Source organism: Chamaea fasciata, unplaced genomic scaffold (assembly GCF_029207755.1).
Source record: "Chamaea fasciata isolate MVZ Bird 193981 ecotype frontalis unplaced genomic scaffold, bChaFas1.0.hap1 SCAF_14, whole genome shotgun sequence".
Classification (NCBI taxonomy): domain Eukaryota; kingdom Metazoa; phylum Chordata; class Aves; order Passeriformes; family Sylviidae; genus Chamaea; species Chamaea fasciata.
In genome coordinates this window covers 2,194,277-2,208,726 of record NW_027094099.1, presented here as the reverse complement: position 1 = coordinate 2,208,726, position 14,450 = coordinate 2,194,277, and the positions used below count along the sequence as shown (strand labels likewise).

General features: G+C 58.8%; 1 protein-coding gene across 2 annotated transcripts; it reads right to left on the bottom strand.

Annotated features, from left to right (window-relative positions):
• Positions 1-1,388: 1,388 nt before the first annotated feature.
• On the bottom strand, positions 1,389-10,579 carry INSYN1 (inhibitory synaptic factor 1). 2 transcript variants are annotated; one of them, XM_066196529.1, is made up of 4 exons: positions 10,465-10,579; positions 8,777-8,935; positions 7,995-8,501; positions 1,389-2,083 (listed from the first exon to the last, which is right to left on the bottom strand). In XM_066196529.1, the coding sequence occupies exons 3-4, from the start codon at positions 8,202-8,204 to the stop codon at positions 1,448-1,450; spliced, it is 846 nt and encodes a 281-aa protein (XP_066052626.1). In that variant the 5' UTR covers positions 8,205-8,501; positions 8,777-8,935; positions 10,465-10,579; the 3' UTR covers positions 1,389-1,447. The 2 variants fall into 2 exon arrangements, with proteins under 2 accessions (XP_066052626.1, XP_066052627.1); XM_066196530.1 differs by lacking the exon at positions 10,465-10,579 and having other exon boundaries at positions 8,777-9,686.
• Positions 10,580-14,450: the final 3,871 nt, after the last annotated feature.

The window sequence follows — 14,450 nt, the reverse complement described above, 5'->3', positions numbered from 1 at the left end:
ACAGCGGGACACACCCTGGGGACACCACCCGTGGTCAGTAGTGGGATATCCTTGGTGGGTCACCTCTGGGACATCATCCCAGCTCCCTGGTCCCCTCCGGGGTGGCATCCGTGGTCACTGCTGGCTGGAATCGGGATGTGGGAGACGAGGATGTCCTGTTCCACGCCCTCACAGTCACGGCTCTGGAAGCCCCTCCCAGCACCCGAAGGGTTAACGGCACCGGGACGGATCGTTGGATATTCCCATGGGAACCCAGGATGCTCCCAGGTTGGTCCCCCCCCACCCACCCCGGTATTCCCAAAAAATAACGGATCACTGGGATCCGGCGCAGTTCTGGGGGGAGATCTCCTTCTCCCTGCTCGGATTGGGGTCGGATCGAGCGGGATTCCGCACGTCCCACGGTCCTGGCTCTGGGAAAAGCTTTGGGAATGCAGCCTCTCCGACCTGGATCGACAACCAGGAGCCGAGGTGGAGTTTTTTGGCTCGGAAAAACCTTGGGAAAGCCTCGTGCCAGGAATGCTCCGGGATGTGAACGTCCTGGATCTCGTCCCTGCGGGAAGAGGCGCCAGCGGGAAGGACACCGGGACCTGTCCTGGGAGCAGCTGCTGCTCCGACCCCTTTGGACACCTTGGAAAAAACTGAGAAAAACGCCCAGGGTGGGTTTGGAGCTCTGGATTCCTTCCTTTTCCAGAGCCAGACCTGATTTCTTTCCCTGCAAAATCAGCGTTTGGATGTGGAAAAGCGGGATTCGGGAGCTCGGGGAGAGCTCCCTGATTTTTCTGGCATTTTCAGGCAGGTGAATGACTCGAGGTCAGGGATATTTCCAGCGGAGAAGTTGGAAATGGAGGGGGGAGGAGTTCCCAAGGCCGGCTCCTCATTCCTGGGAGGTTTCGGTGATCCCTTCTTTGTCCCTCTTGGAGCCGGGAATGACATTCCGATGACACTCCAGTGACATTCCGGTGACATCCCAGGGATATCCCGGAGCCATCCCGCTGCCATCCCGACTCGCCTCAGCCAGAAAAGTCCAATGCCATCCATTTGTCCTGATCCAAACGGGGATAACACATCCCAGGGAAGGGAAATTGCCCCTCCCCGATCCTGCCAGCCCCTCCAGCATTCCCACATCCCAATCCGTGCCCCGTTCCCACCCTCCGGAATTGCTCCTGGCACATCCGCGTCGGGATTTCTCCGTGACGGATGGTTTACTGAGCTCCTCCTTCCCAGGAATTAAACAAAGAGCATTTAAAATTCCCTGAGCCTGGAAAAGCATCGGGGACGCTGGGATGTCGGGATATTCGGTGCCACCTGCTCACTCGGCGTTTATGAGGAGTACGGATTTATTGAAATATATATTTATATTTATATATAGATCTTTTCCAGCCCCTTTTCCAGGGATTTTCCTCCCCCCCCCCCTTCCCCAAACCCTTCCCAAGCCCTGATCCCGGGCTCAGTTTTTGTTGGGAATTCTCTGCCTGGCCGGGACGTACGGCAGCAACGTCTGCGTGCTCTTATCGGCCACGGTCTGGGTGCTGCTGTTCCTGGTGGCCCTGCGGATCGGCAGCGTGCCCGGATTCCTCGGGAGCTGCTCCCGAGGCCCTTTCCTGGCGGGATCGTCGGGAATTTCGGCGCCGTCGTCGGCGTCGCCGTCGTCGTCGCAGCACAGGGCGTGGTAGAGCACCTTGTCGCTGAAGCGGACGCGCTCCCGCGTCCCCGCCGGCCGCGGCGCCGGGATTTTGGGAACGGAGGCGCTCCCAAAACATTCCTCGCTGGAGGAATCCGGGGTCCCCCCGCCCCCGCGGGGGCCGTTGGCCAAGGGGACCCCCCCGTTCATCAGCCGGGCCGGCGGCGGCCGCGGGGGCTCCGGACAATCGCCGGGGTCCGAGGGCGTGGAGGCGTCCAGGAAGGAGCAGAATTCCCAACTGTCCGAGAGGACGTCGGAGGAGGCCAAGTCCAGCGGGCCCAGCTCGAGGCTGGCGCCGCCGCGGTCACTGCTGGACGTGCTGCTGGCCGTGGCCGGAGTCCAAGCGTCCGGCTCCAGGTCCAGAGCAAAGTCCGACGTCAGGCGGTCGATCTGGGACACGACCTGCGGAGACGGGGATGGACACGGGGATGGATGGAGGGATGGATGGATGGATGGAGGGATGGATGGAGGGATGGAGGGATGGATGGAGGGATGGAGGGATGGATGGATGGATGGATGGATGGATGGATGGATGGATGGAGGGATGGATGGAGGGATGGAGGGATGGAGGGATGGATGGATGGATGGATGGATGGATGGATGGATGGAGGGATGGATGGAGGGATGGAGGGATGGAGGGATGGATGGATGGATGGATGGATGGATGGAGGGAGGGATGGAGGGAGGGATGGAGGGATGGAGGGATGGATGGATGGAGGGATGGATGGATGGATGGATGGATGGATGGATGGATGGAGGGATGGATGGAGGGATGGAGGGATGGAGGGATGGATGGATGGATGGATGGATGGATGGATGGATGGAGGGAGGGATGGAGGGAGGGATGGAGGGATGGATGGATGGAGGGATGGATGGATGGAGGGATGGATGGATGGATGGATGGATGGATGGAGGGAGGGATGGATGGATGGAGGGATGGAGGGAGGGATGGATGGATGGAGGGATGGAGGGATGGAGGGAGGGATGGATGGAGGGATGGATGGATGGATGGATGGATGGATGGAGGGATGGAGGGAGGGATGGATGGATGGAGGGATGGAGGGATGGAGGGAGGGATGGATGGAGGGATGGATGGATGGATGGATGGATGGAGGGATGGATGGATGGATGGATGGATGGATGGAGGGAGGGATGGATGGATGGAGGGATGGATGGAGGGATGGATGGAGGGATGGAGGGATGGATGGATGGAGGGATGGAGGGAGGGATGGATGGATGGAGGGATGGAGGGATGGATGGATGGAGGGATGGAGGGATGGAGGGATGGATGGAGGGATGGATGGATGGAGGGATGGAGGGAGAGATGGAGGGATGGATGGATGGATGGAGGGATGGATGGATGGAGGGATGGAGGGATGGAGGGATGGATGGAGGGATGGATGGATGGAGGGATGGATGGATGGATGGATGGAGGGATGGATGGAGGGATGGATGGATGGAGGGATGGAGGGATGGATGGAGGGATGGAGGGATGGATGGATGGAGGGATGGATGGAGGGATGGATGGATGGAGGGATGGATGGATGGAGGGAGGGATGGACCCAGCTCCTCCCCTTGGATTTCCCTGGGTTTTTTTCCCACCCCAAAACTTCCAGGTGATCCCTCCATCCCTCAAGCTCTGGCTTTGAAGTTTCTTGGGAATACCCCCAGGGAAACCTGGAAATCAGGAAACCTCCTTTTTCCCCTTCCAGATCCCTTTTCCTTTTATTTTCCCATCTTTTTTGGGGGGGAGGAAATAAAGGGCTAAACTTGAGAAAGAGTAAAAAGTGATTTTCTGATGTCTTTAGTTTTGGGACAAGGAAAACTTGGGAAGAAGGCTGGGGATCTTTGGGAATAGCCTATTACCAAATGGTTCTGCTGGAATGGGATCCCCTCTGCTCCCACCAGGAATTTCAGTGCTGGGACAGGGTTGGCGTGTCCCCGTCACCTGAGATCCCTTCCCAGCCTCACTGAAGGGGCTGGGAGGGAGCAGGGACAGTGGGAAATGCATCCCAATCCCAATCCTAATCCCAATCCCTATCCAGGCTCCATCCCAGGACTGATACCACTCACAGCTGTCCCCATCCCAGTCCTGTCCCCATCCCAGCCCTGTCCCCATCCCAGTCCTGTCCCCATCCCAATCCTATCCCCATCCCAGCCCTGTCCCTATCCCAGCCCTGTCCCCATCCCAATCCTGTCCCCATCCCAATCCTGTCCCCATCCCAATCCTGTCCCTATCCCAGCCCTGTCCCCATCCCAATCCTGTCCCCATCCCAATCCTGTCCCCATCCCAGCCCTGTCCCCATCCCAATCCTGTCCCCATCCCAGCCCTGTCCCCATCCCAATCCTGTCCCCATCCCAGCCCTGTCCCCATCCCAGCCCTGTCCCCATCCCAGCCCTGTCCCCATCCCAGCCCTGTCCCCATCCCAGCCCTGTCCCCATCCCAATCCTGTCCCCATCCCAATCCTGTCCCCATCCCAGTCCTGGCCCAATCCCAGTCCTGACCCAATCCCAGTCCTGGCCCCATCCCGGGACCGGTGTCACTCATGGCTGTCCCCATCCCAGGATTAGTGTCACTCCGGGCTATTTTTAGGATCGTTCCCTATTTTAAGGCGGGGGTTAAATCCCTCGTTGACACTCAGCTCCCGCGAGGGATTTACACGGAAAGAAGGATTTGGGATTTGCTCCTCCCGCCTTTTCCTCCCTCGCTGAGGCTGGCGGAGCTTTTCCAGCTTGGAGGGGAGAAAATCCCCCCAATTCCCTGGGAACATCCCCAGGGACTCATCCCAAACCTCGTCATGTGTTTATAGGGGAGAAAATCCCCCCAATTCCCCGGGAATATCCCCAGGGACTCATCCCAAACGCACTTTTCCTGCTCGTGGGGGACAAATTCCCAGGAAACTGGGATGGATTCCTCCCCCACAAGCGGGGGAGGAGGTTTGGGATGAGGGAATTTGGGGGGGAATTGTTCCCCTCCCCTCCGGGCACATGAGGGTGTTTGGGATGAATCCCTGGGGATATTCCCAAGGAATTGGGGGGATTTTTTTCCCCCTCCAAGCGGGGGAAGAGGTTTGGGATGAGTCCCTGGTGCCAGCCAGAAGTTTCCCAATAAAATCCCGGCTGGAATGTTCCCGCCCAGCTCAGGCAGATGCGGGACAGCTGGAGCCCCATCCTTGTTTTTTTCGGGATTTTGGGGGTTTTGGCTGCAGACCAAGTCCGAGGTCCCTGCCGGGGGTTGGGATTGGTGGCTCCAGATCCTGGATTTCGGGATGGGATGGGAGGGGTGGGATCCAATGGGATCCAATGAGATCGAGGGTTTGAGATCCAATGGCATCAAAGGATGGGATCTGTCAGGATCCAAGGGATGGGATATCAGGATCCCAGGGATGGGATCTGACCCCCTCCATCCCCACAGGGATTAGGGAAGAGGATTGGGAAGTGGATCGGGGCCTGGGATGGGGAGCTCCAGGCCCGGCACTGCTCGGGGGGTTCCCCTCCCTGCATTCCAGAGGGATGGAATGGTTTTCCTGCATTCCAGAGGGATGGAATGGTTTTCCCAATCCCAAGCTCAACACCTGGTCCTCCCAGCTGCCGGTCCCATCCCGAGCACGTCTGGCCAGGAATTTTAGGATTCAAAGCTTTTCCATGGAATTCTGGGCTGGGTTGGGCTGGAATTCTTAGATCCCATCCCATTCCCAGGGCAGGGACACTTCCCACTGTCCCAGGTTGCTCCAAGCCCCAAAGTCCAGCCTGGCCTGGGACACTTCCCAGGATGGATTTTCCAGCTGATTTTCCAGGCTGGAGATGACCTGGATCTGTCCAGGAGCTACAATTTCCTGGCTCTATTCCCAAATCATCCCAAAGTCCCTTCCTGGCACCCATCCTTGGGGAAAAAAAAAAAAAAAAAAAAAAAAAAAAAAAGGCCAGATCCCAAAAACCCAGTTCCCCAAATCCCCCCCAAATCCAGTTCCCAAAACGCCCCAAAATCCCAAAACCCCCCCAAATCCCAGCTCCCAAAATCCCCCAAACAAATTCCCAAAACCCCCAAACCCCAGCTCCTAAATAATTCCCACCCCTCTCCCAAAGCTGTTGTTTTTGGGATAACAATCCCTGCGCCTTCCCCAGCATTCCCAATTGATCCCACATCGATCCCAGCATTATGAGGGAATTTAATCTCATGGGGCAGGATTTTTCCAGGGAAAAGGTTGGGAGGGAGCCCCTTGGGGTGCTGGGATCCCGTCGATCCCATTCCAGCAATTCCCAACGGGATGGGCCCATCCCATGGGAATTTGGGGGGGATTCAGGGATTTTTTTTCCATCCAAGGATTTTAATCATCATTTCTCCCAGCTCAGAACAGTCGGGAATAATTCTGGACACAAACGGATGGGAAGGAAGGAGGGAGACCGGGAAAAGAGGGATGTCACAAGTCCAGGACACTTTGGTGGCCCTGAGGGACCCCAACCCAAACCCATCCCACCAATTCCCAAATTTCGTGCGGTTCTGGGAGAAAAACAAAAAAATGGAGCTCTGGATTTTGGAGTCCTGGGTTATTTCCGGTGGCGCCGGTGAGATTTAGGTCAGGAAAATCTGAATTTTGGGGTGTTCTGGATAAATTCTGGGATCAGAAAAGGGGAAATTGGGATTGATAAAGAGGAGAATTTGGCTCAGAAATGGGGGAAATGGGGATTGATAACGAGGGAAATTTGGATCAATACAAGGGGAAAATTTGGGTCAAAAAAGGGGGAAATTGGGGTCAAGAAAAGGAAGATTTGGCCAAAAAAGGAGAAATTTGGGCTTGAAAAAAAGAGGAAAAATTGGATCAGTCAAAGGGGGAAACTGGGATCAATAAGGGGAGAATTTGGATCAAAAATGGGGGGGAAATTGGGACAAAAAAAGAGGAAATCGGGACCAATAAAGGAGAAAATTGGCTCAAAACCGGGAAAATTTGGAGCAATTAAAGGGGGAAATTGGCCCACAAAAGGGGGGGAAAATTGGCCCCAAAAAAGGGGAAATTTGGGATAGAGAAAGGAGGAAATTGGAATAGAAAAGGGGGAAAATTGGGGTCAAAAAAAATGGGGAAATTGAGATTAATAAAAGGGGAAGCTGGGATAGAAAAAGGGGAAAAATTGGATCAATAAATGCGGAAAATTTGCCTCAAAAAATTGGAAAATTGGAATTGCCTTTCCCAATTTCCTCGGGGTTTTTTTTTTTTTTGGAAAATCCAGCTCAGGGAGATCCCTCTTGGGGCTGGGGATGCTGAGCTGGCTCCGCTGCCCCAGCCCAGCCTGGGAATTGGGAAAACTGGGACAGGCCCTTCCCTTTTGGGACCAGCAGCATCCCAGGAGTTTTCCTACCTGGGGATTTTGGAAATCAATAAAAGGCGGGAAGCTGGACTTGGGAAAAGGGGGAATTCTGGCCCCCCAAAAAAAAGGGGGAAATTCGGGGTAGAAAAAGGGGAAATTTGAGGCCAATAAAAGGGAGAAATTGGGATCAATAAAAGGGGGAAATTGGCACCAATAAAGTGGAAAATTGGCCCAAATTTTCTCCTTTTTTGGGGGGGAAAATTCATCTCATCCAGATCCCCCCCGGTGCTGCCACCGCTGCCACATCCAGAGCTGGGAAAGGGAAAAACGGGGACAGGACCGTCCCTTTTGGGACCAGCATTATCCCGGGAGTTTCCCTTCCTCGGGATTTCACAAATCACGCCCAAATTCTCTCCTTTTTTTTTTTTTTTTTTTTTTTTTTTTGGAAATCCAGCTCTGGGAGATTCCCCCCCGCTGCTGCCACCGAGCCGGGAACGGGGAAAACTGGGACAGGACCCTCCCAACATTATCCCGGGGGGTTTTTTCTGCCTTGGAATTTCACAGATCACGTCCAAATTCTCTCTTTTTTGGGGAAGGGGGAAATCCAGCTCATTTCACAGATCACGTCCAAATTCTTTCTTTTTGGGGGGAGGAGGAAATCCAGCTCATTTCACAGATCACGTCCAAATTCTCTCTTTTTTTGGGGAAGGGGGAAATCCAGCTCATTTCACAGATCACGTCCAAATTCTTTCTTTTTGGGGGGAGGGGGAAATCCAGCTCATTTCACAGATCACGTCCAAATTCTCTCTTTTTTGGGGAGGGGGAAATCCAGCTCATTTCACAGATCACGTCCAAATTCTCTCTTTTTTTTGGGGAGGGAGAAATCCAACTCATGCATCCCCCCCCCTCCGCCCGGCGCTGCCACCGAGCCGGGCTCGGGCAGAACCGTCCCCCAAGCCTTTCCCTTTTCGGGAGCAGCGTCATGCGATCCGCGGAGGGTTTTCCCTACCTCGCGGAGCTCCTTGGCCACCTCCTTGAGCTCCCGCAGGATGCCCTCGAGCTGCCCGATCACCATCCTCATGCGGCCGCGGATGCGCTCCCGCTCGCCCTCGCCCTCGCTACGGGCGCTGCCCGTGCTGCTGCCGGTGGTGCCGGTGCTGCCGGTGCCGCTGCCGGGCCGCTCCGTGCGCTGCGCATGCCGGCGGCTCGGCGAGTCCATCGTTCCCTACGGGCCGCTGTCCATCGTTCCTCGGGGGCCGGCGTCCGTCCCGCTGCTCCCCGCCCGGCCCGGCCCGGGCGGCTCTCACCATCTTAACGCCGCCCGCGGGGATCGGCGCGCCGCTGCACCATGCGCGGGGCTGGCACTGGGGTGACACCGCCAGCAGCAGCAGCAGCAAGAGGAGGAGGAGGAGGAAGAGAGGTTGGGATTCGCCGGGCAGCGGAATTCCAGCGGCTCGGTGTCCCCAAGGAGGGGCTGGTGGCAGGTCCGGCGTTGGCTCAGCGCGGGTGTCCCCTCCTGCGGGCGCAGAGGGACAAGGAAATGGGAAAGGGCCGGGAAAATGCCTCGGGAAGGGCTCTGGCCGCTCGCCCCAAATTGAGGGGAGGGCGGCGGGATGGCGCCCGGGAATGTCGCTGTCACCACCCCGCCCCGTGGCCCTCCCTCAGGGTGCCCCGGTCTGAGCCCGGGCACGGCGGGGCCTCCCGGGGATGGACAGACAGAGGGACAGGGGGACACCCAGGGGGACACCCACGGGGACACCCCGGGGGACACGGGGACAGCTCCGCACTCACCGGCGCTCCCCGGGGCTCCGCTCCCAGCTCTTCCCTGTCCTGTTTTTCCGCGGCTCCTTCCCTCGCTTCCTCCTCCTCCTCCTCCTCCTCCTCTCCGCCGCCGGCTCCCGCCTCCCTCAGGGCTTTTCCGCGGGGGCCGGGGCCGCTCTGCTCCGCTCGCTGTGCCGGGGGGGGACACGTTACCGGCGGTGACAGCCCGGCGGGGGGGTGGCCGCGGCCCCGGGGCCCCTCCCGCCGTCATCCTCCCCCCGGGGCGCTCCGGATCCCGGCTCCGCCCCGGCCGCGGCGGGGGGAGAACGCGCCGTGCCCCCGAGTGCCCCCCCGGGAACCGGGAACGGCGCGGGGGGAGCGGGGCGGGCCGGGGGGCGCGCGGGGAGGGAGGGATCGGGAGGGCCGCGGTTCCCTCGCCGGTACCGGCATCCTCCATCCCCGGTACCGGCATCTCTCAGCCCCGGTACCGACATTCTCCAGCCCCAGTACCGCCATCCTCAGCCCCAGTACCGGCACCTCCCAGCCCCGGTACCGGCATCTCCATTCCCGGTACCGACATCCTACACCCTCGGTACCGGCACCTCCCAGCCCCGGTACCGGCATCTCCATTCCCGGTACCGACATCCTACACCCTCGGTACCGGCATCCTCAGCCCCAGTACCGGCATCCTACACCCCCGGTACCGACACCTCCCATTCCCGGTACCAGCATTCCCTATCCCCGGTACCGGCATCTCCCAGCCCCGGTCCCCGCGTCCTCGGGGGATGGAGGGTGTCGGTATCCGCAGCTTCCAGTCCCGCTCTCCGAATCCTCCATCCCCGCTTCCCGAATTCCCAATTCCCGGTTATTGAATCCTCCATCCCCGGTTTTCACATCCTCCATCCCCGCCGCTCCCCGAATCCTCCATCCCCGGTTCCCGCATCCTCCATCCCTGCTCCCGCATTCTCCATTCCCGAATCCTCCAGCCCCGCCGCTCTCCTTCTCCATTCCCTCTCCCTGGATTCTCCATTCCCTCTCCCTGGATTCTCCATCCCCTCTCCCCGCATCCTCCATCCCCTCTCCCCGCATCCCCCTCCGTCTGTCCCCGCCGCTCTCATCCTCCATCCCCGGATTCTCCATTCCCGGTCCCCTCACGCTCCATCTCCGCAGCCCGGAGCCTCCATTCCCCATTCCCGCTCCCCGCATCCTCCAGTCCCGGTTCCTCCATCCCCGCCGCTGTCACCCTCCATCCCCGGAGCCTCCATCCCCTATCCCTGCATCCTCCATCCCCGGAGCCTCCATCCCCTATCCCTGCATCCTCCGTCCCCGGAGCCTCCATCCCCTATCCCTGCATCCTCCATCCCCGGAGCCTCCATCCCCTATCCCTGCATCCTCCGTCCCCGGAGCCTCCATCCCCTATCCCTGCATCCTCCATCCCCGGAGCCTCCATCCCCTATCCCTGCATCCTCCATCCCCTATCCCTGCATCCTCCATCCCCTATCCCTGCATCCTCCGTCCCCGGAGCCTCCACCCGCGGTTCCCGCACCCTCGTTCGGCTCTCCCCTCTCCGGGAGCCCCGGGAGGCAGCGGCGGCGCTGCGGGCTCGGCGGGGCCGGGCCGTGGCCGTGCTCCGGGCGGGCGGAGCGTGTCCCCGCCGTGCCGACCCCCCGGTGCCCCCCGCGCCGCTTTCCCTCCCGCGGGGCCCCCCCCGGACGCACCGGCGGCGCTGCGGGCTCAGGGCCGGGCTGTCCCCGGGCTCCGGGCGGGCGGAGCGGGCCCCGGGCAGGGCCATGAGCGGCGGAGGGCCCGGCCCGGCCCCGCTCCGGCCGCAGCCTCCCCGCGCTGCCGCCCGGCCCCGCGCCGGCGCTGCTGTGTCACCGGAGGGGCCGGGCCTGCGCCGGGAAACGGGAATTAAAGGCGCCGGGAGCCGGGAACGGAGCGCGGAGGGAGACGGAACAGGATCGCGGGAAACTGAGGCAGAGCGGGCGGCATTCCCTTGGGATGAATCTCCTTTGCCCTGCTTTTCTCCTCCTCCTAAGATACTGGAGGGATGGATGGATGGATGGATGGAGGGATGGATGGATGGATGGATGGAGGGATGGATGGAGGGATGGATGGATGGAGGGATGGAGGGATGGATGGAGGGATGGATGGATGGAGGGATGGAGGGATGGAGGGATGGATGGATGGATGGATGGAGGGATGGATGGATGGAGGGATGGATGGAGGGATGGATGGATGGAGGGATGGAGGGATGGATGGATGGAGGGATGGAGGGATGGATGGAGGGATGGATGGATGGAGGGATGGAGGGATGGATGGATGGATGGAGGGATGGATGGAGGGATGGAGGGATGGATGGATGGAGGGATGGATGGATGGAGGGATGGATGGAGGGATGGATGGAGGGATGGAGGGATGGATGGATGGATGGAGGGATGGATGGATGGAGGGATGGATGGATGGAGGGATGGAGGGATGGATGGAGGGATGGAGGGATGGATGGATGGATGGATGGATGGAGGGATGGAGGGATGGATGGATGGAGGGATGGATGGAGGGATGGAGGGATGGATGGAGGGATGGAGGGATGGATGGATGGAGGGATGGATGGATGGATGGATGGATGGATGGATGGATGGAGGGATGGAGGGATGGATGGATGGAGGGATGGAGGGATGGATGGAGGGATGGATGGATGGAGGGATGGAGGGATGGATGGAGGGATGGAGGGATGGAGGGATGGAGGGATGGAGGGATGGAGGGATGGAGGGATGGATGGAGGGATGGAGGGATGGATGGATGGATGGATGGAGGGATGGATGGATGGATGGATGGATGGATGGATGGAGGGATGGAGGGATGGATGGAGGGATGGAGGGATGGATGGAGGGATGGATGGGTGGAGGGATGGATGGATGGATGGATGGATGGATGGATGGATGGAGGGATGGAGGGATGGATGGAGGGATGGATGGATGGAGGGATGGATGGAGGGATGGAGGGATGGAGGGATGGATGGATGGATGTATGGATGGATGGGTGGATGGAGGGATGGAGGGATGTATGGGTGGAAGAATTCACTCCAAATCCAGAATCCATCCAGGAGGGACCAGGGCTCTGTCCCTGGGCAGTGCTGATCCCGGCGCATTTCCAAGATTTTCTCCTCCCATTGGGAATGCTCAATACCCCTGGACACCCTCTTGGCCATGGCTCCGCCCTCCTGATTCCCAAAAATCTCCCAGTCCTGGAATGGCGGGAACTCCATGGAGCCATCCTGGACTCCACAGATTTATGGGAATGGCCTTTTCCAGGATCAGAATTCCCAGTGGGAATCTCCTTCCCTAATTCCCACCTTGGGAGAACGAGGAGATCCTGGGAAGTGAATTCCGCTCTCTCATCCTGAAAGTCTGTGGGGATACCAGCACATGGATTGGTGGGAATGTCAGGACAGGGATTTCTGGGAAGAATGGAGATGCAGATCCAGGGATAAAATCCACGGAATGATTTTGGGAAGAGAAGAAACCCCAGTGGAGGATCCTAAGGAATTCCAGCTTCTCCCAGATCCTGCTTCTCCTGTCTCCCATCCCGAGGTGAATCCAGGGAATTCCAGTCCGGCCTCAGGTGGATAAAAATCCCTCCAAAATGCTCAGAGTGGGAGCACTTCCCACAAAACCCTTCTGGGATCCAGGGAGAAATCTGGGAAAAGCTCATCCTCGGAGAATCCAAGCTCATCCTTCGCTCCCCTTTTCCTTCCCATTCCCAGGATTCTCCATGCAGAGCTTTTCCCATGGGAATTCCATGGAAGGCGATGGAAAGATGGGAATGATTTTATTCCCGTTCCTTGATTTCCCGCCTCGAGTTTTATGGCATTTCCCAGAATTTTCCTGGGAAAATCCACAGGAAGGGGATTTCTCTGGGGAAAAAAAGAAAAGGGATTTTTATCCCTGGAATAAATTTCCACAGGAAAATTTTCCCACATTTTTCCAGGCTCATCCAGAATTTACTGGGATCTCCCCTCCCACCCCAGCTCCCCACCCTGGGACCCAAAATTTCCAATTTTGGGGGGAAAAATTCCATGGATTTGGACTCCCCCTTGGCCCTGATTCCAGCAGGAGGGAATTCCCGCCTTCCCGGAATATCCAGGTCTGGGAATATCCCAGGGATTCATCTCCATTCCCACCTTTCCTGCAGCCTGAATCCATCCAGGGAAAGGCTGATCCAACGGGAGAATCCCATGGGATCGGGGTCTCCTGGAGCCGCTGGACAATGGGATTTGTCCTGCCCAGATGTTGGGATCAGATCCTCGTCCAGATGTTGGGATCTGATCCTTCTGGAGCCGCGGAACCTTCTGGAGCACGGCGGGATTCCAGCCGGGAATGCCGACGCGGTGCCGATTCCCGAATTCCAGCCGGGCTTTGGGGTTTCCCCGGCCCGGCTGTCCCGAGAAATGCCGATCCCAAACTTCCCGGGTTTTCCCAGGATTGGCTCCTCCAGCGCGGGCTGCGGGCGCCCCCTGGCGGCGGCGACGCGGCCGGTGACACCCGCGGGTGGCGCGGGGACAGCGGCGACAAGCGGGGACCGGGCAGGGCTGGGATCCGGGATTTGGGGTCTGGGATCCGGGATTTGGGGTCTGGGATCCGGGATTTGGGGTTTGGGATCCGGGATTTGGGGTCTGGGATCCGGGATTTGGGGACTGGGATCCGGGATTTGGGGTCTGGGATCCGGGATTTGGGGTTTGGGATCCGGGATTTGGGGTCTGGGATCCGGGATTTGGGGTCTGGGATCCGGGATCTGGGGTCTGGGATCCGGGATTTGGGGACTGGGATCCGGGATTTGGTGTTTGGGATCCGGGATTTGGGGTCTGGGATCCGGGATTTGGGGTCTGGAATCCGGGATTTGGGGTCTGGGATCCGGGATTTGGGGTCTGAGATCCGGGATTTGGGATTTGGGATCGGGGATCTGGGGTTTGGGATCCGGGGTTTGGAGTTTGGGATCCGGGATTTGGGATCCGAGATTTGGGGTTGGGATTTGGGACTTGGGATCCAGGGTTTGGGGTTTGGGATCCGGGATTTGGGATCCGGGATCCGGGATTTGGAATTTGGGGTTTGGGGTTTGGAGTTTGGGATGCGGGTTTTGGGATCCGGGATTTGGGGTTGGGGTTTGGGATTTGGTATCCAGGGTTTGGGGTTTGGGATCCGGGATTTGGGATTCGGGATACGGGATTTGGGGTTTGGGACTTGGGGTTTGAGACTTGGGATTTGGGGTTGGTGATTTGGGACTTGGGGTTTGGGATTTGGGATCCGGGATTTTGGGATTTGGGGTCTGGGATTTGGGATGTGGGACTTGGGATTTGAGATTGGGGATTTGGGATCCGGTATCCGAGATTTGGGTGTTGGGATTTGGGATCCGGGTTTTGGGATTTGCGGTCTGGGATCTGCAATTTAGGATTTGGGATTTGGGATTTGAGGTTTGATATTTGGGATTTGGGATCTGGGATTTGGGATCCGGCGTTTTGGCTCTGGGACCTGTCCCGATTGTCACCTCCCGTGTCCCCACTCCAGCCCCGTGTCCCCTCCGCCACCCACGGTGTCCCTGTCCCCTCGGCCACCTCCCTGTCCCCGTTGTCACCTGCACTGTCCCCACTGCCACCCCCGCCGTGTGTCCCCCGGAACCTCCGTGTCCCTGTCCCCGGTGCCACCCT

Bases quoted from the DNA above. Each gene is read 5' to 3' on its own strand.
- INSYN1 (XM_066196529.1), bottom strand. From the start codon at position 8,204: ATGGACTCGCCGAGCCGCCGGCATGCGCAGCGCACGGAGCGGCCCGGC. The intron at 2,084-7,994 runs GTAGGGAAAACC...CCGTCTCCGCAG, and splicing joins TGGCCAAGGAGCTCCGCGAG to GTCGTGTCCCAGATCGACCG.